General features: G+C 53.1%; 10 protein-coding genes; 5 read left to right on the top strand and 5 right to left on the bottom strand.

The window, feature by feature from the left end:
• Nucleotides 1-291: 291 nt before the first annotated feature.
• On the top strand, nucleotides 292-2,386 carry RCC_08150 (uncharacterized protein; the record flags this gene model as incomplete). XM_023773402.1 has 4 exons in its annotated part: nucleotides 292-1,222; nucleotides 1,273-1,309; nucleotides 1,372-1,484; nucleotides 1,542-2,386. The coding sequence occupies 4 exons, from the start codon at nucleotides 292-294 to the stop codon at nucleotides 2,384-2,386; spliced, it is 1,926 nt and encodes a 641-aa protein (XP_023629170.1).
• A 215-nt stretch (nucleotides 2,387-2,601) lies between these two features.
• On the bottom strand, nucleotides 2,602-6,408 carry RCC_08149 (uncharacterized protein; the record flags this gene model as incomplete). Its single annotated transcript, XM_023773401.1, has 1 exon — nucleotides 2,602-6,408. One exon carries the CDS (start codon nucleotides 6,406-6,408, stop codon nucleotides 2,602-2,604), a length of 3,807 nt encoding a protein of 1,268 aa, XP_023629169.1.
• A 589-nt stretch (nucleotides 6,409-6,997) lies between these two features.
• On the top strand, nucleotides 6,998-9,596 carry RCC_08148 (uncharacterized protein; the record flags this gene model as incomplete). XM_023773400.1 has 2 exons in its annotated part: nucleotides 6,998-7,027; nucleotides 7,113-9,596. The coding sequence occupies 2 exons, from the start codon at nucleotides 6,998-7,000 to the stop codon at nucleotides 9,594-9,596; spliced, it is 2,514 nt and encodes an 837-aa protein (XP_023629168.1).
• Nucleotides 9,597-9,825: 229 nt separating this feature from the next.
• Nucleotides 9,826-11,574, bottom strand: RCC_08147 (uncharacterized protein; the record flags this gene model as incomplete). The annotated part of the gene is made up of 1 exon (XM_023773399.1): nucleotides 9,826-11,574. The coding sequence occupies one exon, from the start codon at nucleotides 11,572-11,574 to the stop codon at nucleotides 9,826-9,828; it is 1,749 nt and encodes a 582-aa protein (XP_023629167.1).
• An 814-nt stretch (nucleotides 11,575-12,388) lies between these two features.
• Nucleotides 12,389-13,014, bottom strand: RCC_08146 (uncharacterized protein; the record flags this gene model as incomplete). XM_023773398.1 has 2 exons in its annotated part: nucleotides 12,389-12,639; nucleotides 12,693-13,014. The coding sequence occupies 2 exons, from the start codon at nucleotides 13,012-13,014 to the stop codon at nucleotides 12,389-12,391; spliced, it is 573 nt and encodes a 190-aa protein (XP_023629166.1).
• A 640-nt stretch (nucleotides 13,015-13,654) lies between these two features.
• Nucleotides 13,655-15,279, top strand: RCC_08145 (related to Na(+)/H(+) antiporter 2; the record flags this gene model as incomplete). XM_023773397.1 has 3 exons in its annotated part: nucleotides 13,655-13,732; nucleotides 13,789-13,971; nucleotides 14,023-15,279. 3 exons carry the CDS (start codon nucleotides 13,655-13,657, stop codon nucleotides 15,277-15,279), a joined length of 1,518 nt encoding a protein of 505 aa, XP_023629165.1.
• A 409-nt stretch (nucleotides 15,280-15,688) lies between these two features.
• Nucleotides 15,689-17,583, bottom strand: RCC_08144 (uncharacterized protein; the record flags this gene model as incomplete). XM_023773396.1 has 2 exons in its annotated part: nucleotides 15,689-17,053; nucleotides 17,110-17,583. The coding sequence occupies 2 exons, from the start codon at nucleotides 17,581-17,583 to the stop codon at nucleotides 15,689-15,691; spliced, it is 1,839 nt and encodes a 612-aa protein (XP_023629164.1).
• Nucleotides 17,584-18,063: 480 nt separating this feature from the next.
• Nucleotides 18,064-19,692, bottom strand: RCC_08143 (uncharacterized protein; the record flags this gene model as incomplete). The annotated part of the gene is made up of 1 exon (XM_023773395.1): nucleotides 18,064-19,692. One exon carries the CDS (start codon nucleotides 19,690-19,692, stop codon nucleotides 18,064-18,066), a length of 1,629 nt encoding a protein of 542 aa, XP_023629163.1.
• Nucleotides 19,693-20,307: 615 nt separating this feature from the next.
• On the top strand, nucleotides 20,308-21,927 carry RCC_08142 (uncharacterized protein; the record flags this gene model as incomplete). XM_023773394.1 has 4 exons in its annotated part: nucleotides 20,308-20,672; nucleotides 20,847-20,928; nucleotides 21,060-21,467; nucleotides 21,547-21,927. The coding sequence occupies 4 exons, from the start codon at nucleotides 20,308-20,310 to the stop codon at nucleotides 21,925-21,927; spliced, it is 1,236 nt and encodes a 411-aa protein (XP_023629162.1).
• Nucleotides 21,928-24,419: 2,492 nt separating this feature from the next.
• On the top strand, nucleotides 24,420-25,139 carry RCC_08141 (uncharacterized protein; the record flags this gene model as incomplete). Its single annotated transcript, XM_023773393.1, has 1 exon — nucleotides 24,420-25,139. The coding sequence occupies one exon, from the start codon at nucleotides 24,420-24,422 to the stop codon at nucleotides 25,137-25,139; it is 720 nt and encodes a 239-aa protein (XP_023629161.1).
• Between the last annotated feature and the right edge of the window lie 870 nt (nucleotides 25,140-26,009).

The raw sequence follows: 26,009 nt of genomic DNA, 5'->3' as shown, positions 1-26,009 counted from the left end.
AGTTTAGCCTGGCATCTGGCATGTGACTCCAACAGACTTGGGTTGGACCTTTGGCGATGAGAGGGAGTCGGCGCCTTTGTTAAGGCCCCACTCTCCGGCGCTAGCTCCGAGCGAAACTACCTCACCCACCATGGCTCCTTCCTTCTCCTTCCATCGCAATAACACCGAAACAGACGCGCGCGACAGACTTGTAGCAACTAATTGAACAACTTGTTTCGAGAACTTCACCCACATATCTCGTGTGCTTGAAGCACGATTCTGCATCATAGCAGGATATGGTGGCGCTTTGCAATGTCGACATTTGACGGCCACCTACCCGAATTCCCACGCATTCGAATTGACCGTTTCCGCCTCAATGATGGCTCCACAGTCCCGTCACTGGCCAACTTCCTTTCACACATCCACACTGACCATTTAATCGGTCTTGACTCGCCTTCATATGGCGGACCCTTCATCTATTGCTCATCCGCCACCAGGGAAATGCTTCTGAGACTTGAGAAGTATCCAACCAGAATGAACTTTGCAAACGGTTTGACTGAGACCAGGACCCAAACGTACAAGCATTTGAAGAAGCTGCTGAAGCCGGTACCTCTCGAAGTTCCGACATGGATCGAGCTTTCAGACGGCTACAGAATCCGGGTCACACTATTTGACGCAAATCACTGCGCAGGCGCCGTCTCCTTCTTGATTGAGGGTGATGGAAAAGATGCCAAAGCCATCTTGTATACCGGCGACGTCCGATCAGAACAGTGGTGGGTGCACTCTCTCTCACGATATCCATTTCTCAATCAGTATCTGCGCCACGACAACAAAGATCCACATAAGCAGCTAGACACGATATACCTCGACACCACATTCGCAAACAAGACAGATCCCTATCAGAGCTTTCCATCAAAAGCGCAAGGGATTGCAGAACTCATCAGCAAGGTATCGCAATACCCAAAGGACACTGTTTTCTATCTCAACTGTTGGACGTTTGGGTACGAAGACGTATGGTCAGCTATCGCCACGTACCTCGACACTCGCATTCATGCAGATCAATACAAGTATGGCGTGTACGGAGCGCTCGGCAACAGCAAGGAGCCAAGAGCATCGGAATTCTTCAAGCTCATCACGAGCTCGGTCGGCAATCACGCYCAGCAAGGCTGTCTCGTTACCGACAGCGAGCCTCACCAAGTGCACTCATGCGAACAAGGAACCTCGTGTTATGTGTGGAATGAGGGTTAGTCACGGAGCAAACGAGCGCGACTGAGCAGTACTGACCATTTTCAGAATTCGTTCGCATCACTCCCATCATCAGCAGATATGGGTACGTCAGAGAAGCTGGAGCTTGTTTCGTACGTTGAAATTGCTGACAGTTTGCTTCTCCAGTGGTAAAGCCATGCGAGAGCCTGGAGCAGGCGGCGGCGAAGATGACTTGAACCGACAGATTGAGATTGAGTTTCAAGATCAAAGTGAAATCATCGAGCTTGTCGAATTGATAGGTAATTGATCCCAGAGATTGTCCATATACGTGGAAGCTGTGCTGACCGCAGGCTCAGCATCCAAATACCAGGACTTTCCAGAACTTCGGGCAGGCGTTATCAAGCTGCTCAAAGATGAGATGTCTTCTCGTGGCACAGTGTCTCTGGAGCTGGCCGATATCCATCCCGACACCGCCGATGATGCGATGTCTCAAGAGCCTCCGGAGATGGAAGATCTCAAGCCTGAGGACATCGTCAGCGCATTGGCAAAACGAGTGGCAAGGACGAAATTGGAGGCCGATGCTCCTGAGGAAGCACCGAAGCAGTCCGGAAATCTGCCAAAGCACATCCTGTTCCCGTACTCCCGGCATTCATCTTATGGCGAATTATGCTCTCTCATCGAAGCATTCAAGCCGAAGGACATCTTTCCCTGCACTACGGTTCCTGAAAAGCACTGGACGGCGAACCATTCAATGGCCTACCTCTTCGGCCACCTCTACACCGAACCTCCCAACTTCAGACACGACCAGCTGATGCTACGCAATCTTAACGAAAGACCTGCGCCTGTAGGCTCGCCTCGCGTCCAGAAGCAAATGGGAACCCCAGAAATTACCAACAGCTCCAGCACATTCCAGCCATCAAGTTCCACGCCTTCGAAGATGGCAAGCAAGCGAAAGACTTCGGTTGAGAGTCAGGATGTTCGGGAGCGCACCGCACCGAAACGAAGGGTCGTAGAGGATTCGCCACCTGGTGCAGACACGGTACCAAACTCGGAACCAGACGAAATAATGGACGCCGTCGAATTGAAGCATGCGTTCCGGCTTGAAGCATCTGATGCTGCGCTCGGCAATAATGGCAAGCATTGGTCGACAGTCGGACTGGTGAGCGTTAGCGGCCATCAGGAGAAAGAAGAGGAGCTATAATAAGGGACCCCTGATAGTCATTCGGAGAAGATGCGTCGGGAGGCACTTGTTGCTTTCGGTTCTTCATCATAGATCAGACAGTGAAATGGACGATTAAAGGTGGCGAAGCGTAGCATAAAGGTCATAACGATCTCGTCATTTGCTGCTATGCAATCCTGTCTACCAAACAACGACCGTGGACTCCTAAACGCTTCCGACTTCAGTCCAATCAAACCTCATTCCTCAAACTGCCCTGCCATCGCTTTAGAAAATCCGCTGCTAGCGTTCCTCCTCAGCGCAGCTATATGTGCAGTGTTCGCCGCCCTCCTCTTTGCACCGGCTTCAACAATGGCTTTGCGCTCTTCCGCGCGTGCCTGATACGCAAGCGAAGACTTCTTCGTGCCACCAATCTTTACTCCACTGTTCTCTCTCGACAGACCATTTGAAGTCGTAACGCCGCGCTCGTTGGCACTCGTGTTCGTTGTGGCGCGACGAAGCAGGGATGGGACCTTGAACCCGCCACCGACTGGGGCGGCCCAAGCCGTGCGGCCTTGGGCGCTGTCTGATGTGCTCGCTGCCCTCTTCAGTGACAGGCGATCAACGACTCCTGAGCCAGGTGCAGTGCGTCGAGCAGAAGCCGGAAGTCGAGGCGGAGGCATGGCTCCTTGGTCTGGAGCATAGCCTCCGTCATTCTGGCGTTGACGCTCGGCTTCGACCTCATCGACCTCGTCTTCGTCGTCTGTCTTTTCTTCGTCTGTCCTTTCGTCGCCGTGCTCAGACTCTGAATGTTCKAGCACAGTGGGACCAGCAAGAGCGGCATGGGTGTCCTCCAGCAGGAAGCTGACCGACTCTTGTAGTTCGAGCAGCGAAGTAGGTGCCCTGAAAGCGGAGGTCTTTGTGCGGCGAGCTTTCGCAGGTGGTCTGTCGGCCGGGTCCTCTTCACGGTGTCGCTTGTTCCCACTAACCTCGCGAAGAGGCGCCACGGGTTGCTGAGAAGGCTGGCTATCCGTCTGCGTTTCGGACGTGTCTTCGTCTTCGCCGCCCGAGAGATCCATGATATCGTCATCCCGCTCATCGTCGTCAGCAATCGCTTTGAGAAAGGCGTCCTTGCCTTTGCTATGCTTTCCCTGGGCAAGGCCAGCAATGTTGTCGTCTTGTAGCAAAAGTTTCCGCTTCCTCGCCTCCTCCCGCTGCCTCATCTGTCTCCTCCGCAAAGCAACGTCATCCTCGTCATCATCCAGATCGAACATGTTTGCCTGCTTCCTCCGCAGTCCGCCTGTCATGAGGTCTTTATACAACTTGCTTGCAGCAGCCTCATCGGCGACACGTTGCTTCTCCGCGAAATGAGCTGCGATCTGGCGTTCGTCAACGTCAATCAGGCTGGAGTCGATCATTTCGCGATCCTGCTCGGTCTCTGGGGCCACAAAGTCGTCTCCTCCAAGGCCGGCATACTCGTCTTCTGATTCCTCTGCCTGTTCGTCCATCATTTGCTTAGCTTCGCGTTGAGCTTCGGCCTTCTCGGCGGTGGTCAGTGCCTCTTTCCGCCGCTTCGCCATTTCGCGAAAGACGTCCTTTCGCGCTGCCTCAGCAGGCTGAGCATCTGCCCCATCTTCCTCGTCACTCGAGTCAACCACAGCCCGTTGCCCGCGCACCAGACGGTTGCGCTTAGGCGCAGGGACTGGGGATTCGCTGATCCGTAGACGGACCGTCGACTGCGTGTCATGCTCAGCAATTGACTCGAGGTTGTTCTCCCGCTCAATTTCTTGTCTGGCTTGCCACTCCGTAGGCAGGCCATCGTCTTGAGTGGGCTCCCATCCAGGGGTTTCGACCGCGACAGTGGATGCTCCACGGTTCATTCCAGACACCGGTGTCTCTGGGGCCTGTGTCTCCCAGGCAAGGTCAACTTGCTGGCTTTCAGGCAACTGACTTCCTGGCACAAAGTTCACTTGGCTTCCTGGTTGCGTCTGTGTTTCCATATCGACGGGTATGGAGGGCCTCAAGGCGGAGCTATGTGGAGCCAGATATGCCAGGATGTCTAGCGAGTCCTGCTGCGTATTCTGTGTTGGTGTCTGCATGGTGGCATTGAAAGCTTGCGTGGGGCTCATCAATGCTTTCGTAGTTTTGGCAGCGCCGAAATTGAAGGCAGCAAATGGGTCGTCATCTTCATCATCAGATTGGGGTGGAGCATCTGTGACATTATGTGGACCTTCGACATCGCTTTCCTCGTCATCCACAACAATGTGGGACTTCCGAGGCTTTCGACTGACGACCGGTGTTTGATGCTCCCAGTCTCCTGTTCCTGCCGACTCGATGTGCGGCGAAAGAGGCGGCACATCCGCCTCTGGTGAAACCTCTTCCTGCTCAGCTAGCTCATCAGCGTCTTCTTCGCGGTCCTGCTCGATGTCATCTTCGTCTTCTTCCTCCTCATCCTCGCTTTCATCAGCGGCCTCGTCCACCATCTCATTAGCTTCCTTCTGGACTCCGTCGCGCTCATCATCGTCGTCATTCTCGGATCCGTCGTAGTAGTCTTCATCCTCGCTCTCGTCATCGCTGACCACAATCTTTCCCTCGTTGTCTGCAGCTTTCTCGGCCTTGCGGAGGTTCACCGCATCCTGCCTGGCTTTCTCGAGGAGGTTTTCAAACTCCTCCGCCTCCCGCTCACGCTCCTCGGTCGTCTGCACTTCAATGCCTTTTGCTTTGAGTTCTGCGATGCGCTCCAGCTGGCGGGCTCGAGCTTGCTCCTTCGCTCGCAAACGCAGTTGAGCCTCTAGAACTTGTGGGTTCACCGACGGTCGCGAGTTATTCTTGTTGCGACGTCCAGAATGAGCAGCGTCTGTTCCGGCGTGGGCAAGATGTTTCAGAATGTGAATGGCAGCTGAATCAGTGTGCTGGCGTTTCTGAACGCCCTTGGCTCTGTCAAAGATGCTGAGGTGACTAGGCAACTCTTTGACGATCTCCAGTTCATCATCACTGCTGTCGTCTTGCCTCAACGGCACGGGTTTCTTTCCGAATCTGGCAAGTCGGAGACCTTTTTTCTTTTCAGAGGCTGCTTTAGCTGGCGTATCCGCCAGTTCGGCGGCACGTGAGGAGTGGATCATGTCGTGCACGCTAAGGAGCTCTTCTCCCTCGTCTTCGTCAACAATGTTATTGAGACTGTCTTCTCGCACTGGCACAAGTTTGCTAAGTGCTCCTTGCTCCACCAAAGCTCTTTGCCGATCCAGAGGCGTTGGCGGACTCGATGGAGGTGTGCTAACCGGCTCCCTCGTAACCGCATCTACCATGTCACTATTAGGTGCGGACGATGCAGTCGTGTCTCCGTCTATAGGCTGTTTCGGGGCGAGTACTTGTCCTCCTGGGCGGTAGTTGAACTTGGCGAATAGATCGTTGGTCGTGAACTTCTTCTTGGTCTTCATCTGATGCGCGAGAGCCTGCTGTCGCACCATTCTCTGTGTTTCTCGCTCCATTTCCAGCATTGCCTTCTTGCTCGCTTTCCTGGTAGGCTTAGCAGCGTCTGACATGATCCGCTCCAGCTCCGAGTTCACTGGTTCTCGTGAATTCTCCACAATCTCGTCTGGGAGGTCCGAAGACGCATGAGCGAATGCAGACCGCTGCTGTGCCTCCTCTGCTTCCTTGGCCAGTCGCTCTGCGCGCTTCTCGGCAACCRGGGCCGCCAACTTCTGTTTGCTCCCAGTTGGATTTGCAGGTAGATCTTCGTCACTACCGTTGTCGTCCTGACCTGGCTTCGCCGGGCTCACGAATAAGCTGGAGCGAGCATCTGTCTCCGGTGGCGATGGTGACTTGTGGTTGTTCTTCCTGGGAGTTGCAGAGTAGAGATCCTCGTCATCGCTGAGCATTGACGATTGCTGAGTCTGAGGTTTTGGACTGCCACCCAGCATGCGCCGGGCAGCACGCCCCATAGGCCGCCGAATGTCAATGTCAGAATCTTCGTCGGATTCTGACGCCCTGTCCGGACTACRGTCGGCCAACGAACTTCCTCCTTGGATAAGGTTCTTTTCCAGGTGAGATGAAGAAACCGCGTCCATGGTTTCTGACAATCCTCGGAGTGGTTGTGAGCTGGCATCTTCGGATCTCTGTGTAGCTGTCTCCAGTAGAGACGCGTTCATTGGCGACGCGACGTCTGCAAGCAGATGGGCGGCCATATCTGCGTCGTCTAGTCCCAGTTCGTCGCGCAGCTGATATGTATGGATGCGTGGGTCTCCGAGTAAAGTGTTTCCAGTATCTTGCAGGTCAAGAAAGTTGCGTCTAGCGGGACAAGAAGTAATGGATGTTGGACGCAATGGATGTGGGAGACGAGACGAGAAAGACGTTTGAGTTTCCAACGCGTCGACACGCGTAAGAGGAAGGTTGGGCGAGGTGGAAGCGAAAGATGGTCCAAGCTCCGCATTCGCGATTTTGCGGCCGGGTTCCTGAGCAAAGATACACATCATGCTATGCTGTCCGGCCATCAGCTCCGTCTCTGTTTTATTTTATGCAATGTCACGGCGGGCTAAAGGGGCCGCTGCGACGTATCATCCGCTCACTCGGCAATGACCGAGTAGGCAACGCATATCGCTCCCATTCGCGGCGGCACCTCATCGAACGGGCAACATCTTCATCTTCACCTCCGAAGCGATGCAATCCACCACGGGACGACTCACAGCGGTACGCTCTCAAGAGCGTACAAAGACCGCGATCCGGTATCGTCACAGTAGTAGGAGGCCATTCATGTCGAGAATATGCGACTCAGAGCACCTCGCTGGCTTCACATTCAGAGCCAGAGCAAAAAGAAGAAATATTACACGATGACGATCGACCCGACTCTCATGACCCGCCCGACGCGATTGCACGCACGCCAATCGCCAATTCTTGCGGCGACGAAGAAGACGACTTGTCAGCCGCTGGGAAACGCTCCGCACGGCCTCCCGAATCAACGAACCCTTCCACCGATCCTGCCTTCATCCGCCGGTACCTGTCTGCTGCGCCGATTAAGGAAAAACAGCATCTCTCAACGCGACACGCCGCAAATGTCAGAAAAGTCCTCTCTAGCAAAAGGGGAAGTGAATCTCGAGCACATCAAATACAGCAAGAGCGTCATAACTATGCGGGCTCTAACGATTGGCGCATCATCCTTCGCACGTTGGACGAAAAGACAATGACCGGCCCCATGCTGTACAAGAAGAGGCTAGAGACAGTAATGTTACCCAAGGGCGTACTTGCCAAGTTTCACAGCAATGCAGGCGTCTCCTTCAAGGAGATAATGGAGCATACTGGTTGTCATGTACAAGTAGCACGTGAAGTGACACATTGCTCTAGAGTACCCGATGCCTTTGCTGGCTTTGATCTCCTTGGCTCATCTTCGCAAATTACTCGGGCCCTGAAGATTTTGCCGCGATATCTGGACGTGATGCCGGAAGAAGARATTGTCGGAGCTCATGTCAGCAACAAACTGGAGGACCATGCTCTAGGACGCAGGATATCATCTGAAGAGGAAATGAAATTGGCGAGTCTTGCGGTACCGAACACAGTCCAGGAAGAGGAGCAAGGCTCGTTTGACGTGAACGACTTGGAGCATCTGGAGAACGAGCTCAATGAGCAGGAAGGGTCCTCGACGCCTGTGACAAGTCCCGTGCGCTCGACTTGGACCGAAGATCGCACACGCAAACTCAACTTGTCTGACGTGCTTGAAGAGCGCCCAAAATCACTCGCAACCTCTTTGGAAGTTTCCGCCTACGTGGCAGAGCTATGCCAGAGTAAGCCGCAAGAGCTCCGACGAGTCTCATCCAATCCGGCCCAGCGTGATCATGTCCGTATGGTCATGGAGAAACTCATCTCTCTATTTTCTACTCCCGGAGTCGCTTCCATGGCTACTTCCACCACAGTCGACCTCGCCRTAAATTTCTTGACCAAGTACAACGACTTTGCAGCTTTTCGCGCAATGTACAGAGCACTAGAAGACGGAAATTACGTCTTCACGGTCTCGAATTGGAATCGTTGCCTCGCTGCTGCAGCCAAGGCTGGCGACCTGCATAATTACCGCTATTCCCTGGGGATTATGCTGCGGCAGAATCTAAGGCCAGATCCCGTCACATGGGCCACCTTCCACGATTTGATATGCCGTCGGTTTGCGCCAGAGGCTAGCAGTGTCGCGGAAATCATGCGGCAGAAAGGCTTGCTTTGGGATCACCATGCGGCTAAGCTGGTGGCGCAGAATGCTGTCGGCAACGATCTGGCGTCATACATAGCTCGAGGCGGCCGTATTGCGACCTTCTTCAAGCTCTACGACAACCGCTTCAATGCGGTCTATGGCCTGGAGTCCTTCAATTGGCTTTCTGTCGGCGCTGTAAATCGCATGATCGCCGTTCTGGCCTCMGCCGGGCAGCTTAAAGATGCCTTTGAGGTGTTGGCCGAATTCGGCAGGAGGAACAGCGGCTGGGCCCTGGACACAGTTGGACTAAACACCTTGTTGACGTCTTCCCTGCGCGATGAGGATCCCGCATCAGCTGTTTCCATAGTGCAGCATTTCCGCATCGGCCGGCCTGGTGCCCTCGTTCCGAACCGCTTCACATACAGAATTCTCTTCACGATAGCATGGCGGCGGCGATATCACAACATGCTGAGGGTGATCTGGCGGTACGCTTGTGCAGCCGGGCAGGTTGACCCAAACATCCGCTACCGTATGAAAAGGCACTTGAACTTCTTCATGCCGACCGATGATACGCCAAACTCCAGCGTGGCTATATGGCATGCGGTTGCTCCAAAGTTCGCTGTTGGAATGAGCGGTGGCTTTCGTACCGCTGATAAAGGTGATGCTGTTGCAGATCAACCGGCTGTCAGTCCGCTGGAGTCACAAATACTGCAGAGCATATCTATGGGACGTCTGTCTAGAGACTCGCCTCAATTTCACGGGCGGCGGGACTTCTTACACGGCATCCTGGCTGATGATCTTGCTGAAGTGGGCATGTCAGAGCCCGAAGTTCCATTCGCGGAGCTCTTAGAAGCCGCATGGAAGAAAGATGGAGAGTGGAAAAAGCGTGAGTTGGGTCGAGTTAAGACTTTTGGCCACGGCACGTTCCAAGAGATGTTGGACGATGGCATCAAAGTGCCCATGAGAAAGGGAAATGGGACAGTGGAGAATCGAGCATGGGAGGTCCCCGCCTTTCTGCGCCAGAACCTTGATGTTGAAGAGACGGGAGATGGGAAAGGAGATGTAAAGTACGAGCCAAATGTCTGACATGTTAGCGATGCATAGCGACGGCATAGGGATGGCGTTTATAGTGCGCAAATTTCTCGGCACTTGTAGATATGTATGTTGTAAATTCGTGTACAAAGACACCGACTTGATTAAAAGTATTATGTTTATCTCTTCTTTCTCTGTCTCTTGTAACACTGCAGGCCAGCAAGACTTTGGTAGGAACTGTACAATAGCACACACACACACCCTCTCCCTCTCTCTCTCAATGCTAATACGCCAAATCACCCACCAGACCGGCTTTCGTTAATTGCTCCATGGATCCTCCAGCAGCCATGACAGCAGCATAAGCAGCCTGACTCAACCTCCGCCGCTTATCGAGAGCTTCCTTTTCTCTCCGAGCTTTAGTCTTGGAACTGCCTGAAGGCGCAACTCCGCTGAGAATCTTGTTGTGGTCATGTGGAGTATAATTGACAAAACCACCTTTATCCGCTGCTGCGAAATTTGGTTGTCGAGGGGTATTGCTAGAATTCGTCGACTTTGTCCGGCGGTGATGCCGTGATGTGGATCGCGAGGCAGATGTTCTTCTTGGCCGGCATTCTGACTGGGGAGGCGGTGGAGATCCYGTGCCTATTCGGCGGTATTGAGTATCGGGCAACCCGTTGGGAAGTGAGGGCACGTAGTATGGGCTTGGCAGCTCGCTCAAATTCTGATACGTGGCGCTCGGTGGGACGGTCGTGTTTGTCTGGTAGTTTGATACGAGATGGTTTGGGTTGCAGCTGATGCCTAGACCAAGTTCGAGCGAGCTGGATCCTGAAATGGTGTTTTGGTCAAGGGTGCCGAATGGGTCGGTATTCCTGAAGGGATCCGCGGAGTACAGGGCTGATGATGGCTCTGTGTATGAGGAAGGATCGCCCCATGGATCGTTGTCAGTGGACGTTGGGAATCCAAAATCAAATGCTTGAACATTGTTCGCTGCTGCCAGTGAGTCTGTCCGCTCAGGATATAGTGGAGCAGTATCGTTCAGGGGCAAAGTTTGGGTCACATATGGATTCGTAGTAGGTAGTGGTTCGAAATATGAAGGACTGACGTTGCTTCCCGGACTTAGCAGTGGCGATGTGAGCGGAGTATGTATGCGAGCCTGCTGAAAACTGCGTGCTAGTGGTGAAACCTGCGGGTCGCAGCCCGGCACTGCGGAGTAGGTAATAGGTGATCCGAAAGCAGCGAAAGAATCGTGGATTGACTTGGCTGAAGGCGGTGGCGACGCTGGGAACGTATGTGATGGCATTCGGAGCTCGTACTTCTTTGGGCTCGATTCGATACGATCCGCCCATACGTTTTTGAAACCTGCACGGTACCGCGACGGGGTCATCATCTTGGAGGGCGACGCACTTGATTTGCGGACTGTGACCGATGGATTGACAGCGGCACCCGCTGCAGGAGGCTGCTTCGTCACTCCTGTTGGCCGCCCCCGCGAGACGGRCCTCGATGTGACACTCCGCTGGGTCGATGCCTTGTTTCCGTTTGCGGCGATACGTGACTTTTGACGCTGAGCTGAAGATGATTGGTCGGTAGGCGAGGCTGGTATCGCTGGAGGTGAGGGATAACCTCCCAGACTTAGAAAGTCGGGATGTGACTTGGTCGTTCTCAGCTTGCGGGACTTGTCGTGCTCAGACGCAGCCGCATGTTGCTCCAGTGCACGCAGCTTTTTGTGCCAAAAGTCGAGCGGCACCTTTGCCTTTGGCTGCTGGGCTTCGGGCGCCGTACGCTGTGCGATTTCCCAGGAAGGAATAGGCGATGTCTCTATTGTCTGGTTGCTGCTTTGTTCACTTGAGCCTGAGAAGTCAAAGAGATTGACAGAGTCATCGGAACTGCTTCTTCCACGCTGTTCCGAGCCAAAGCCAAAGATGTCGTCGTCGTTGAGGTATTGATCGAGGACATTGTTGCAGATGCTGGACCATTCAGGCTCTTTGTTGGACGGTCGGACATGGTGTGCGTTTTGGCGGCCAATCGTTGCCATTGCTGCGAGATTTCGGGCTCGAAACAAAATGATGTGTTGAACTTGAGGGAGTACTATGACAATAGAGTATTGTCGCAGTAGCGATGTTTAGACTCTTGTTAAGAGGACTGACACAAATTGCCGCAAATGGCCATGCGAGAAGACCCCGGACAAGTACGAAGGGGACAGAGCTATTGTGAAGACATCTCCCAGCCTTCGCCATTCCGCGCCGTAGTCCGAGCGACAGTTCAGATTGGCCAGCGACCGTTGCTACACCTTCCCGTGATCACTGTGGTGACGTGAGAAGCAAGAATGGCTTTGTGCAAGCCCGCATTCCGGGAAGATAGAAATTGAATGAGGAATGTTCAAACAGCAGATATCATCAACTCCTGCGGAACTTCACCGTCCAGCCCAGTAACACCGTATCATTCTTTTGAGCTGAAGTGCTATGATGTCTATCAGGATAAGTATGGCTTCAATGTGTACAAGTTCTCGAAGCTTGGTCCTTCTACTTTGAAGTAATCCATGGGCGAAGAGCTGGCAAATGTCCGGAATGAGTTAGATCTGCTTTGACAGAAACGGCATCCTCAGGCCTGCGGAATGACACTGTACGTCATGGAGACCGCCAGTGCAGATGCAACGATCGTTGCCACAGGAGCATTCATTTTACCAGTAGTCATTGCGTGATAAGGCAAGTCCTCCTGGTGATTATCCAAGTAAATGCAGGCTGAGTCATGAACGGCTGCCCTGGCGTGTACCTGCGCACAAGTACACCGCAGCACATGGATTGCCAGCATTGGGTATACATAGATGTATCGTTCTTGAACTCGTCAAGTCATGGGGTAACTCCCGATTGTGCTGCTGAAGTGGCTTCGCGATTTGGTGGCGGTGCCATCATCCCAGCTCTTTCGATAATCTTCTTCACAGCCACGCCGTGGCTTTTCTTTATATTCGACTTGATGAAGCCAGTCATGAACATGTTGCAGCGCAGATCCAGCTCCTCCTTGATGTAAAGACCATCCCTAGGCGCATTGACACCGAGCTCCGGAGGCTCTCTGGGCTCCCCGGGAGCGTTACCACATACACCTGAACGTTTGTCAACATTTGTACACTGGGTACCTACATCTGAGGAGACGTACTCCACTTGCTCTTGATATCTACACCTGCAGGTGCGAACACATGGGTCTGCAGTCCTACGGGCAAGTCGTAGAAGCCAGCCTTGTACGAAACCTCCGAAGAGTATAGACCTCCTGGCAGATAATTGATCTTGTCTGTTATGGTGTACCAGGTCATATGCTCGGCCTCATCAGGCGTGGCGCTCGGAGGGCTATCGCAAATCTCGTGGCGAAGAACGAGAGGGTTCAACTCGATCATCGCTGAGTGGTCGTGAAGCATCGACACCGCCGTCTCCCGCGAGATCTCGCGCGGAAGAGGCGTGATGTTGCACATTCGGGTCGGCATGGTGGGTTGTAGYGTCTGGTCGCGAGCTGATTGTGATTGAGACGAGGGGGAGATAAGGTGACAGTATAGGACTATGAAGAAGAGAGAGATGAAGGRCGAGAGAAGTCGAGGCGGCGCGATCGGCAAAGGCTGAGCCTCAAGCTAGAAAGGTCGTCAGGAAGGCCTTCCTAGATTGCCTTACCTGTGGTGTGCTGCATCTCGCTCGCATTTGATGTGTTGAAGGTATTTTCAGCTTATTGGAAGTTGATGTTGTGTTGATAATCGCAGCTTGACGTCCACGGAGAGTCGGAGATGTGCTGAGGCCGTTGGAGAGACGCGTGAACATCGGGCCCGTTGAATGAACCAAGACGGGAATAATAATATTTGGAAGTGCTCCACAAAAGTCACACCGGAGTTACCTCCTTCCTATCGACCACAAAAGTGCCTCACATGCACGGCCACATCTGGAGGCTCGAGACTTGGACAACGTCACCAATGATCATTCTCTTCTGAACTTCTCGTTTGCTCCACAACGAACATCAACAATCTTCACAGCGAACGTGTTCGACCATTCGTCTTGTCCAGACCGCCGATCCCAAAAAACTGCACGCGACCATCACACCTCAACACCTCAAGCTTGTCGCAAGCACATGAAGCCACCATGGTCTGGAGTCAGATAGAGGCAACGCCTCCGCATTTGACATATTTGATCCTTTCCACTTTCCTCATCAGCTATGTGGTATGGAAACACTGCTATGCTCCATGTTCAACGCAGAGCTAAATCACTCATTATAGCTGTTCAGCCAGTTCTTGAAGAACAGACTCCATCTCAGTGAGCCTCCTATCGCTTTACTGGTTGGCATCATTCTCGGTCCGCAAGTCCTAGGATGGCTGGTACCCAATYTTTGCGTTCACGGATGTGAGAACAAAGACACGTTCAAAGGACCTGCAGCGAATCTTGGACGAGGCTGGGGATGGGTACGTTCAAGATGAATGCCAAACTTATATCACGACTAACATACGGTATAGGGCGATCTCCAAGTACAAGAGGCGACCCGCGTCATCGTGGGTATCCAGGTCTTCACAGTCGGTGTCGAACTCCCGAAATACTACGCAAGTAGACACTGGAAATCAGTCGCCATGCTGTTGGGACCAGTCATGACATTCGGATGGGTCGTTTGTGCCCTCTTCTGCTACCTCCTCTTCAAAACGGACATTCCCACTGCCTTGGTTGTATCCGCTTGCTTGACGCCCACGGATCCTGTGTTGGCGGCGTCGATTCTCTCCAACAGTCAATTCAGCAGCCGAGTGCCAAAACGGATCAAAGACATGCTTTCAGCAGAATCCGGCTGCAATGACGGCGTCTCTTTTCCATTTCTGTACATCGGAATTTATTTCTTGACGCAAGAGTCCTACCTCGAAGCCTTCAAGGAGTGGGCAATCATTACCATATTGTGGCAATGTCTCTTTGGAACGTTGGTCGGCATGACGATAGGAATCGCATTCAACCGGATACTACGCATCTGTGAGAAGAAAGGGTACACCGACGAACCAGGTTTCACAGTCTTCTATCTACTTCTCGCATTGTTAGCTGTGGGCTGTGGCAGCACCTTGGGAAGCGATGATTTCCTCGTTGCTTTCGGAGCTGGATATGGATTTTCTCGAGACGGCTGGTTTCACGCGAAGACCAAGGCCCAAAATCTGGGTAACATCATCGATCTCCTCTTAAACTCGGCCATGTTTGTGTACGTGGGGACATTCTTGCCATTCCACAGCTGGACGCCCGGCTACCTTACGCCATTCGTGACTCCCGGGCGACTTTTCGGCTTCCTGGCCTTGGTCCTGCTCTTCAGACGTCTGCCCGTCATGATGGCACTCTATCGCTGGATCCCAGATATCAAAACGTTCCGGGAAGGCTTGTTCTGCGGCCATTTCGGCCCCATGGGCTTGGGTGCCCTCTTCCTCGCCATTGAGGCCAGAGCTATGTTGGAGAACGGAACGAGCACGCCGGACGATCACCCACCAGCGTTCGGCAGACCATACACTCCGCGAGAAGTCGCAATTGAGACGGTATGGCCTGTGGTATGCTTCGTTGTATTCGGTTCGACGATCGTTCACGGCCTGAGTGTCCTGGCATTGAGTGTCGTTGCGCATTTCCGACGAGACAAGCAGAATCGCGCGAGTATTCTCGCTGCAGAGACGGATCCATTAGAGGGTATGGAACATGAGCAGGGTGATGGAGATTCTGCGTGCGATGATGATGAGAATGACGAGCTGTTACCTTGAGTGTGGGGGGCTGAGTTGCCCCATGAACAGCAGCCTGAATGGCTTTTACAACGCGTGGAATTTTCTGCATGCATCTGAACAAACACTACCCAAGGTACCTTAGACTGAACTGCAAGACTAAAGCAGGGGCAAAGAAGATAGATTCATGAGAGAACATTACCTATAAGTAGCGAGGAGCGGCTAGACGAAATCGATGCATCTCAACATGAAGCACCTATTGAGCGTGGAAACCGTATTCTCATTGCAAGCCTCTCCCAAAGATGATGATCCAGACGTTCATCGTTGCAACCACGGGCCTGAAGTCGACGCTCTGTACAACATTCAGATACCGCCCGGAAGCTCAAGAAACTCCACGCTCCCACTAACAGCAAGGGGTAAAGGTGGATGAGTTATCATCACCCTGTAGCACTCAAACCAATTTTCCACGTCCGCCCCTCTTTCCTGGCCCAGAAGCGTCACCAAGCTCACTAGCACCACCCGCGCTGGTAGTACGACTCATAGGTTCTCCACCGAGACGGCCGAGCGACGCGGCCATGCTGCCCGGGAGCCCCAGCCCAGGGTTGCCTCTCAACCGCGACTCCACCACCGTAACGACAGGGAGCAGCGGAGCGAACCCCGTCCGTGCCTCTCGATCGACCCCGCGGCCAATCATTGCGCCGGGTCCATTCTCAAGCTGCGGCAGTCGATATGGTGCTTGAACGGATGATATGCCTAGGGCTTGATCCAATAGCTGATCTCGGGTTTCACGTGCCTCTTCTGCTCTCAGCGAGCCCCCTTCCATATCATCGTCTCCTGGATCATCGGCACCTKCACGACGCATCATCTCAAAGTCGTTCTCCATATCTAGACTGCTGACAGGAGGCGGAGCGGGAGCCCCTGATTTCTCACTTCTAGTGACGGCGTGGTATGGCGGTGCGACTGGTGTAAAGGGATTCTCGCGAATGACCGGGGCGGTCGATGATGCTGCCGCTGCGGCATTTGCAAGATCCGACAGCGCAGCTAGAGGATTAGCACGTGCACCACCTCGTGTGAGGACTTGATGTGAGGCTGTTCTCTCCATCTCAGGTGCTGCTTGGGACGGCGGAGGTGAATTTCCGCTCAATCCTGGTGCGTCTGCCATGTCTTGATCCGCTACCACTTCCGCCGATTCGACAACCTCGCCGTCCACGGATGGCACGGCCGTGCCATTGGTAATTGAACCCTGCTCTTGAACGTGTTGTGGCTGGTGGAAGTACTTGTAAGTCGCAACCTTGGCCGTATCCGTTGCCATTGCCAGCTCTTTCTCCGTAAACAGGGTGTCCAGGCTATACACAGGTGCCTCGAACTGTGCATATTCTCGCTCTTTTCTAGCATTTTTGTGCGGACTTCTGCCTCCAGCCAACGCCGGCATAGGCGATTCGTTGCTGGCTTGCTCGTCATCTGCCTGGTTGAGCTTCCTCTTCTTCTTGCCATTCTCTGTCGTCTCTGCTGTGGGACTTCCGCCGCGGTGATGTCTCAAGACTCGTGTTGCTCGCTTGTTAATCGCAGTGCCATTGTGGCTTGGCGACCCGGGGTTATTGCCGATACTAAAGTGGTTGGGATGGAGGAGCWTGGCGTTACTGTCGGCAATGTCAAGCTGTTCTTTGTCCTTCAGTAGGAGCTGTCGTTTCTTGTTGAGGGTTTGGATGAGTCGAGTGCGAATCGTCTGGGAAAGAGCTTTGTGCTCCTCTTCGGCCTGGTGAAGTCGTTGCTGGCAGAGTCGTTCAAGCTCAGCAGAGGAGGATTGAAAGCCATTCTGAGCAACCCGTTAGTTCATCCTCATCAACCACACCTTGATATTGTCAAGCTCACATGTAGTGCCGTAAGGTCGGCATCCCGCTCTTCCACGGAGTTGTTGACCTCGCGGACGAATTCAGTATATCGCTTGCCCGCCAAACTCCAGTAATCCCCTCTGGCAGCTTCATCGTTGGGTAGACTGACTCCACCATTGCCGTTGACGTCGCCCTTCATGATTGTCTCTGTCAACGCGCGTATACCATCGTGGCTATCCTCAAGCACGCTCTCTGCGCTGTAAGGATCGGCACGCAACACCATTGTCATGTCGACTTGCACACCCTGCAATTGGGCGCGGTAGTGTTGATTCTGGTTTGCCGAAAACGAGCTGACCATGCCCTGGAGTTTCTCCATGATGCGGTTTCGGCGTACATCACGTTTCGTGAGGGTCGGCGGATGTGCGTGGGAGTGAGGGTGGTGTGCGTGTTGCGGCGGAGAGTTGGATTGATCTGCCATGAATGGCGGCGGTGATCCATGCCGTGGCATGGCCATGGTGTCTTGTTGACGTTCAACCTCAAGGTGGTTGTTGGGGTGTTGGTTGGTTCCCGAAGCCTGCTGGCGATGGAGGTAAATGTGCTGCGGCTTGCGCGGATCGATGTACTTCAATGCAAAATGCAGTCCTATTTGTGAAAATAGCCAAGTATACAACGGTCACGTTAATCGATGCGGACACGCTCGGTGAGTTGGTCCATTGACGTGTGTGGAGTGGATGGCAGTTGAAGAAGCGGAGGTATAGTGGAAAATGAAGCGGAGCTCTATAGATTGATCCGCGTGATGCAGGGTCGCGAGAAAGGTACGAACATCGCCGAGGCCGCACATGCTTACCATGCAGCATTTATATTCCAGTTGTACACAGCTATTGTTGATTGATTTCCAGCCTATCTCGACTAACCGGACTTGCTCCTCACCATCTGGGTATATCGCATCCAACACAAAAATCGTCAGAATCATCAAACCATCTACGTCATTTCTTCATCCATCCCACGGCAAATCTCTCCCTTCCACTTTCGTGCATGTGAGATATCCCAATCCACCGGGTCCAAAGTCCCTCAAGTCCAGCTCAAGAAAGTTTCTCATCAAGGGCTGCACAATGTGCCGCGCCAGGTTCTTTACCTCGTCCATTCTCCGCTCGAAACGCTTCAGGCTATCTCTCGTGTAGAGGTCCGCGGCGCCCTGAGCATTCGGAGCCTTCAAAAATCGTTTCAGTTCGTCTCTGTTTAGGTACGCCGTTGGGTCTGTAGACCCTATCAAACGATACACTCGTCCAACGTTGATGGGTGTCGGTGGAGCGGGCAGCGAAGGTGGCTGGGTCCCTCGCTGCGAGGCAACATTATGGCTGCTCCTGCTAGGTCCACGTACAATCTGCTGAGATGTGCTGCTGGATCGAGCACCATCTTTGAGAATCCCGGAAGTCGCTGGAGTTGTGTTCTCGGCGAACCACTGACGGAACAGTGACAACGCCAGCCAGCTGAGGAAATCGTTGCTAGGCGTAACGCGTTCCCCTCTGCTGGTCGTAAGATTCAGCCGCCACAATTTCGATTCTACTCGCTCTTGCATCTCGTTCAGTTCGTCGACCTTGTCCTCGAGTATCTCCATAACGTCCATTTCTACATTGCCTCTGAGTTGTGGCGCAGCGAGCGGCCACTGGCCTACCACGTGAATCATGGCCTCCGTAAAGATAGTCTTCGACTTTGCCAGATACCCCAACTTGAGATAGGAGGGAGGGTATTTTGCAATCTGCTTGAACAATCTAGCTCCAAAGCGCAGCATGTGATGATCTACTCTGCTGCCGGCAATCTCCAGCGCATCGTACATGTCGGCCAATTGAAGCATGGCTTTCGATTCGGAATAGGCGTTGGCTATGTTGATCGTGTCCAGATTGGGCGGATATTGGTAAATGGATCTGAACAAATTATCGTAGTCCTTGAGAACGTGATCTCCGGGCTCGACTGAACCATTCGTGGGCTGCGGTCTCTCATTGATGTTCAAAGAGGAGAAATTGCTAACGCTCCGAAAGAAACTMTCACTCGAAGTTGGAGGTTTGTTCCGTACAGGCGGTGGCAGGTTACCATTACCGCCGAATATCGATGCAGGATCTCGACTCTCACGTTGTACCAGCATGGGCGTTTCGTCATCTTCCACGGCATCCCAATCCAACTCGTAGTGCCATCTCTGCCGGTCATATTGCGGCCTTCTTTCCTGGCTGCTTGTCCGCGAACTACTCCCAGCAGTCACACTTTCGGTCTCGTTGATTCGTGAGAGTCCTCCGCCCAAGCCTGTACTACCACCCTCTATCGTGTTCCCACCCCATTCTGCTCTTGTTCCAGCAGCAAAGAATCCAGAGTTCTGACTCAGTATAAGCCGGTGGAGAAGATAACGATTCTCTTTCCTGCCGTTGGCAGTTCTCAAGACTATCTCAACATCTCCAGTGTGCGCAAAGATCGGGAACTCGTTCTGCGGTAGATGTGCACTTGCACCACCATAGTGTGTCCTAGCATGGCGGTGTCGTCTCGTGCCTGAACGTCCAGATGTYACGGATGAGGCGCGAGGCGGTGCCGGCGGGGCAGAAGGAGCATACTGAGTTGAATGATGTGACACCATTCTATTCGTGAATATCGAACATGCAAGGTCCCAAGAACTTGTGCCACGGGTTCTCTCGTCTCGTGCGGTCGTCCTATGGTTTGGTATGGATCCACTTTGGCAGCTCTCGACTCGTTCGTGGGTCTTAGTTCCGGTCTTTCGTGTCACACGGGGATCATCGGCTCAAGTGGGCTCAGCGTGTAACAGTGTTTGTTCGACGGCCGACATCGCGACATCCATGCCGTGCTTGCTGCCATATCTCAAACCTCACGTAGTGGGTGGCACCGGTCCCGWGGCGTGGCCGTGTCGCTTGCTCCGTCGCCACGAGCAGGGATTTGCTTGGGAAAGCTGAGACAAGGGCTTTGATTGGTTGCATGTGGTGGTCGCGCTTGACTCCGTACAGACCATTAACTTTGACGTCCACTACGCGACATCAACCTTTGACCGCGTCTTTGCAAATCGGCGTTGCGCTCCAAACCAGCCAGAAATTGAAAGGGCTGTGGCGTCTTTTGCAGTGTTTAAAAGCCACTGGGACCTGGAGATCTGGATGCAGCTGTGCGATAAGAAGCTACTACACGCGGGAACGTCGTGGCCCCGATTCAATATCCCTCCGCTGTATCGTCTCTAAGCAGCTCGATGGAGAGCCAATGCAGTGTCGGGGGTATCACCTTCGGAACCGGCTACAGCGTATTCAGAAGTATACTTCCTGCAATCGAGCAAGCTACGGAGAGCGTGACGCTAGTAACCTGCTTCTGGGCTGCATCACCAACACGAGATGCRCTCAATGAGAGCCTCCTTATTCTCAGCGACAAGGCCCTTCAAAGGGGCAAGAAGGCGAGAGTGCGGATTTGCTTCTCCTCCTCATCATTCTTCCAGAAGCTGTTCCATACCTCCTCTCCGGATGGGAAGACGTACCCGCCATCAGTATGGCATTCCAAGCTAGGCTTGCCTGAGCACGGACTTGAAGGGCTGGATCTTGAAGTAAAGAGCATCTTCTTTTTGTGAGTCACAATGAACGTCTCTGTGATGCGCATCTGTTGCGTTGATCGAGAACCATATTCTGTGGGTCTCCAGGCCTCGTATTGTGCTTCGATGCGTCGAAACGCTCTCCCTCCGTGCAAGTTAGCGTACGATAGTTGGAGAAGTCGCTAATGCCTTGCTTCTTCATCATTCAGACCTTTCAGCGTATGGCATCCTAAATTTGTGATCATCGACGACAATGAGGTCTTTTTGCCAAGCTGCAACGTATCCTGGGAGGTAGGTCAATTCTATTTCGCAGTGCGAATCTGCGCGATCTCCCTCCACACACACGAAGACCCTAGTCAAGGCCGGGTGTCGACAAATTCTTCTTCGTGGATTCTTCTTCTTGAATATACTGACATGCCCAGGACTGGTTCGAAGGGTGTGTAAGATTGAACGGGGCTGTTGTTGAGCACTTCATCACCTTCTGGAAACTACATTGGGCCGGCAGTTCGGAAAGACATCCAAATCCTCCCCTGAATTCCACATCGCCAGGGTCATCTTACAATGATACTAGCTTCGAGAACGTTGCCGGCAAGTTCTTGCCCTCGCTGCACCATCGTGACCCGAGCTTTCGATGGCCATGGCAGGCTTGCGCACCGCCGCCGCAGACTCCCCTGAATGTGGAATTGCTGAGGTTATTTGCGACAGCGGACAAGGAGATTCGCATTCAAAGTCCTAATCTAACGTGTGCGGCAGTATTGGATGCGCTTGAGGATGCGTTAAAGAGGGGGGTCGGCGTGAAAGTCGTTACTAGCGAGAGACTCATGATATTGGTATGTTGCTGATCAGCATTCTCCGTTGATTATCTCTCAAAGCTGCAATTCTTGTACTGACCTCGTCTTTGTGTTTTAGGAGCAGCTCGTCACAGCCGGGACTACGACATCCATGTGCATCAAACGACTGATTAGCAAGCATCAACAGATGCTGCAGATCCCGTGGGATGTAGAAGCTGGAGGCCCACGACCTGGTCGACTTGCTATTTCCTACTATGAACCTAGAGCCGAGGCCATGCGTGAGACACCCGAACCTGTGCAGTCTCATCTCAAGCTCACAATGATCGATGAGACTACTCTTGTTCTGGGCTCGGGGAATATGGACAGGGCCTCGTGGTTCACCAGTCAGGAGCTTGGAGTTGCATTCTACTCGACCGAGCTAGCTCTTGAGGTCTCTCGCCTTCTATCGGTTGAGCTAAAGGGGCGAACGAAACTCGTGTACGACAGCAGCGAGATCTGAYGTGCAGCGCATATTTGTGTCGGAATTTTTCTTCCAACCAACGGCCCACTTCCCCTACAAACCTTTCGAGGATTGATTCGCTGCCGACGCATGAACGCCGGGATGCTCGAGAGGACTCTGTGGATCTGAAAACCCTCATATGCAAAAAGACGCCGTAACGAGTCGGTGGCACTCCTGGATTGGTGGGGCTACCATATCGAACACCGTGGCCTTCCTAACCGGTGCCCACTCAAAAGCTGTGTAGTCAGAGGAGACGACACTGGATACACAAAAGTCCTTCACACCCAGCAGCTCTCTGTGGTCCGATCCACGATCCGGTGTCGCTTCTATGTGGAAGATGTTGCCACCACCGGACACCGCCTGAGCAGCACAACGTAACCACAATCTCTGCACGCGCCGTATGTATCCACGCACGTACCTCGGAAAGCCACCAACGCATGCAAAATATCGCTGTCGTTAGCTCTGAGCATCAAGACGAACCTCTGACGAATCGCTACCTACAGGCAATCTGTGAACATCTGACCTGAGCCCCACGATGCTCCTTCGGACGGACCCCTGTTGGTGTTGGCTACGGCTACCACTCGAACGAATTGCATGCTGCCACGCGATGCGGTCTTTAAGGCATCGAAGACAAAGACAATCCATGGTTGTACCGGCCAATGGATGTCCCTCGATATGGCCGCGGCTCGGGACCTCTACGATGTAAGAAGACGGCGCAGCAAAGTTAATGCTGCACTTGTACAGCGTCATTCAATACTGCGCATTTGTCGCCAGATCTAGAGGCCGTGCAGTACCATCATTTTGGACGATCGGCGGTTCAATTCCCCATTCATGCTTTGCTGTGCCGTCAGGCAACATCCAGACCGAATCCTTAACCGCCAGCTATGATCTCCGAGTGGATACCACTTGGCTGTCTCTGTAGGCGCTTAAGTCGGATATACTGCCGCTTGCCACTATGATGACCATGCCGTATTCCCCAGTCTTGGAACGCCAGCCCACAGCAAAAAGTTTAACCCAAGCTTCCAGGAAGAGAGCTTCCGGCCCACCTTGGGGGACTTTGTGGAGTGTCTAGCTTTGAGCGGTACGCCTTCTCATTGCCGTACTTGCGGTTTGGCAGCGGTAAGGAAGAGTTCATATCGATGGATCGAGATTTTGAAGGGACACCATTCATGCTTCAGCGGTTGCTTCGCGGTCTTGTGACATTGCCTTGGTTTCAAGGGGGATAGCTCAATCAATGCAGATCGAATTATACGCTGCGTGAGGCCAGTACAGTAGCAACAACCTTCCTCGGTACGTAAGAATGCGACTACATCAGTCCGGCAGAGCAGGCGACCTTCCGTCGGATCGTGAGGGATGGCGTAAGAATGAGCGTTCAGATTATCTACCCACGATTCGTGTACCAAGAACATTCCTGAACAGCCACTGCCCCAGCCAGTGATGGACCAACAACCATCTCCGAGCCAAACCAGATACCTACTGGCCTCGCGGCCGCTGAGCCGCGTGGGGACCACATGGGCAGCCAGGATTAACTTACGCGATATGCGGCACATTCGCCCATCTCACCAATCTCATCTCATGCCCACTCGCTTGAATGCCGTATAAATAGCCACCATATTGCATCTGAAGTGGACATTTAGCTGCTGATTTTATTGAATGCTAATTWCAGCGGCAAGAGATGCGGGCGCCTCGAGCCTCGAGCCTCAACGCCCACATCGCTAACAAGTTCCAATGCTATCCACAATGCCAAATACATTCGCATTCGACGAATTGGATGGTGATTTTCTTCTCGTATGTAGAGGCTGCGGTACGTCTCGTCGACGAGCAAGTCCACAATGATTCCTAACAAACTACCACTTTGTCCGCCTCCGCAATCAACGTCGTCTAAAACCCCGAGCCTTCTGAATGGCCTGATGATATCGTTAAGCAATGCCGCAGCGGCAAGACTGGCATGCGAAGGGCCTCGCAATGCTGACCTGTGACCCACCCGCTCTCCACTTGCGCAATCCTCCAGAGCGATCCGAGAGCGTACCAAGGCTCGTTATTCTCCTTCGGGATATCTTCTCAGCCTACCATTTCATCCACCCTCGCTAAATGCTCACGTTGCCGCCCTGCTGGGATCCACTCTGTCCTAACTGAGAGCAGCAAGACTCTTGCCAGATCTTGGAACGCATGAACGATGCGTCAACATGGTTAGCCTGTTGTCTGCAACTCGGCTGTGGCGGCGCACCTTGCAGCTATTGTGAGGGTTGGAGGCGTTCTCACATAGATGACTTTAGTAAAGTCTATTGTTGCCAAAAGTGTTGGAATAGCACAGAGCCGCCAGAGGTCGTCAGGCAGATGACTTGTGGATATCTTCATGCGTGGTATATATTGCTTGCTGCCGTCTGTCAAACCATACATTGACATTACAGCAACATCAATTCCACTTACTCTCTCTCCAAGGACCAACAGCACACTCCACATCCTTCATCCCGTCAAGTGTGCCCGCAAAAATGGCTCCCATTCTCCGGTCGATTATCAACTTCGCCCTCTCGACCGTCTGCTCGAACGCGTTGTGCGTTCCACATCCTGCTACCAGCTCACCAAGTCTACCGCTGTCCGAAGTCAACAACAGTCTGCCCGCTCCATCAAGCGAGGTCAAGATCGTGAGCCTTGGAGTGGGCTTCCAAAACTACACATGCTCCAGCTCTGGCACATACGTCCAAAGCGTAGCCTCCGCAGGTGCCATTGCTAGCCTGTACGACATCACCAGCYCCGTCAGCAAGATGCCTGGAGATATCATAACACGATCCACCCTCCGTTCATTCGAGACCTGTTTGAAGATGACAAGTTGCACACCGACAACGGCGAACGGCTTCTGCGACTCCTGCCACGACATCTCCGCGGCAGCATTCCGTCGAAATGAAGCGGGCGAGCATTTCTTTGATCAAATGTCGGGTGCGCAGATGCCCAACTTCAACATCAAAGATGCTGGCATGTTCCTTTCCGCGAAGAAATCGTCGAGCTGCAAGGCGCCGGCCGATGCTTATACGGGCCAGAATGGTCTCGGGACCGTCGACTGGCTCTACCTTGTCGACAACGGATACGGAAGATCGCAAGGACTCAGCAGTGTGTACCGCGTTGAGACGGCTGGCGGTGTTGCACCGAAAACTTGCGACAAGCCTGGCAGTGYCCTTCAAATTCCATACGCGGCGGAGTATTKGTTCTATTAGTGGTGGTGGAGATGAAATCTTTCTAATGGCAGATGTTTGARGTTTGGAGTGGATACCTTATAGAGTTACATTTCTGTTGACAGTGATTGCCTTGATGCACAGTCGCATGATGATACAGGCACAGGCGCGGCGTTCAGGTGGTGGTGGTTGTTTGGGTGTACATAGCCAATGAGACACGCGATGATGACCAGCGCACTCTTCAATTTCTTGTTCTTCGGATTGTGAAGCAGTCCACTCGAGCGAGATAGATGGAGTGAGAGGGTTCGGCTCTTCCGGTGTGGTGATGATGCCTTCCGCAGCCGCTGGCATCGATGTTCGGCGGGCAGTATGCACCGACTCGGGGGAGAGTTCCTGTCTGCTGAGGCCAGGGAACAGCAAAAGCAACAGCGCTTCGCCGTGATATCCGCGCCGAGGCCATCGTCCGTGGTCGTTGATCATTGATGGAAGCCTTCTTCAACTCGAGCCATCAAGGCCCGAGAACTGATGAAAGAGTTTGTCGTCAAGCGACAGGTGACCATCAAAAATTGCGCCAAAGGCGGCCCCGAAGGACAACCATAGACACCCGCCGCCCCGCTGTGCAATGGAGGGAAGGTGACTAGAGAGAACCGATTCGTGTGCTGACTCTCTCTCGACAAGGTCTGTGATAATTATTAGCTGAAAGTTCAAAACTTGACAATGGATTGGGGGAACACTTAAAAGTATAGAGAAGCAAAAGTTGGGGCGAAGAAAGGCGGCTTCTTATGTTCCTCGCGCGTGACACAGCCCGCGCGTTCAGTATGAGAAATGCACGCCAGATGAGGTCATGGTGCCAAGACAGGACATGTCACTTCCAGTCGTTTCGAACAAGCACATGAAAGGGTAAGAGCGGAG

The sequence above is a fragment of the Ramularia collo-cygni genome (assembly GCF_900074925.1).
Source record: "Ramularia collo-cygni strain URUG2 genome assembly, contig: RCC_scaffold13, whole genome shotgun sequence".
In the NCBI taxonomy this organism is placed as follows: Eukaryota; Fungi; Ascomycota; class Dothideomycetes; order Mycosphaerellales; family Mycosphaerellaceae; genus Ramularia; species Ramularia collo-cygni.
The sequence above is the reverse complement of the archived record's forward strand: the minus strand, read 5'-3'. Positions and strand labels throughout refer to the sequence as shown.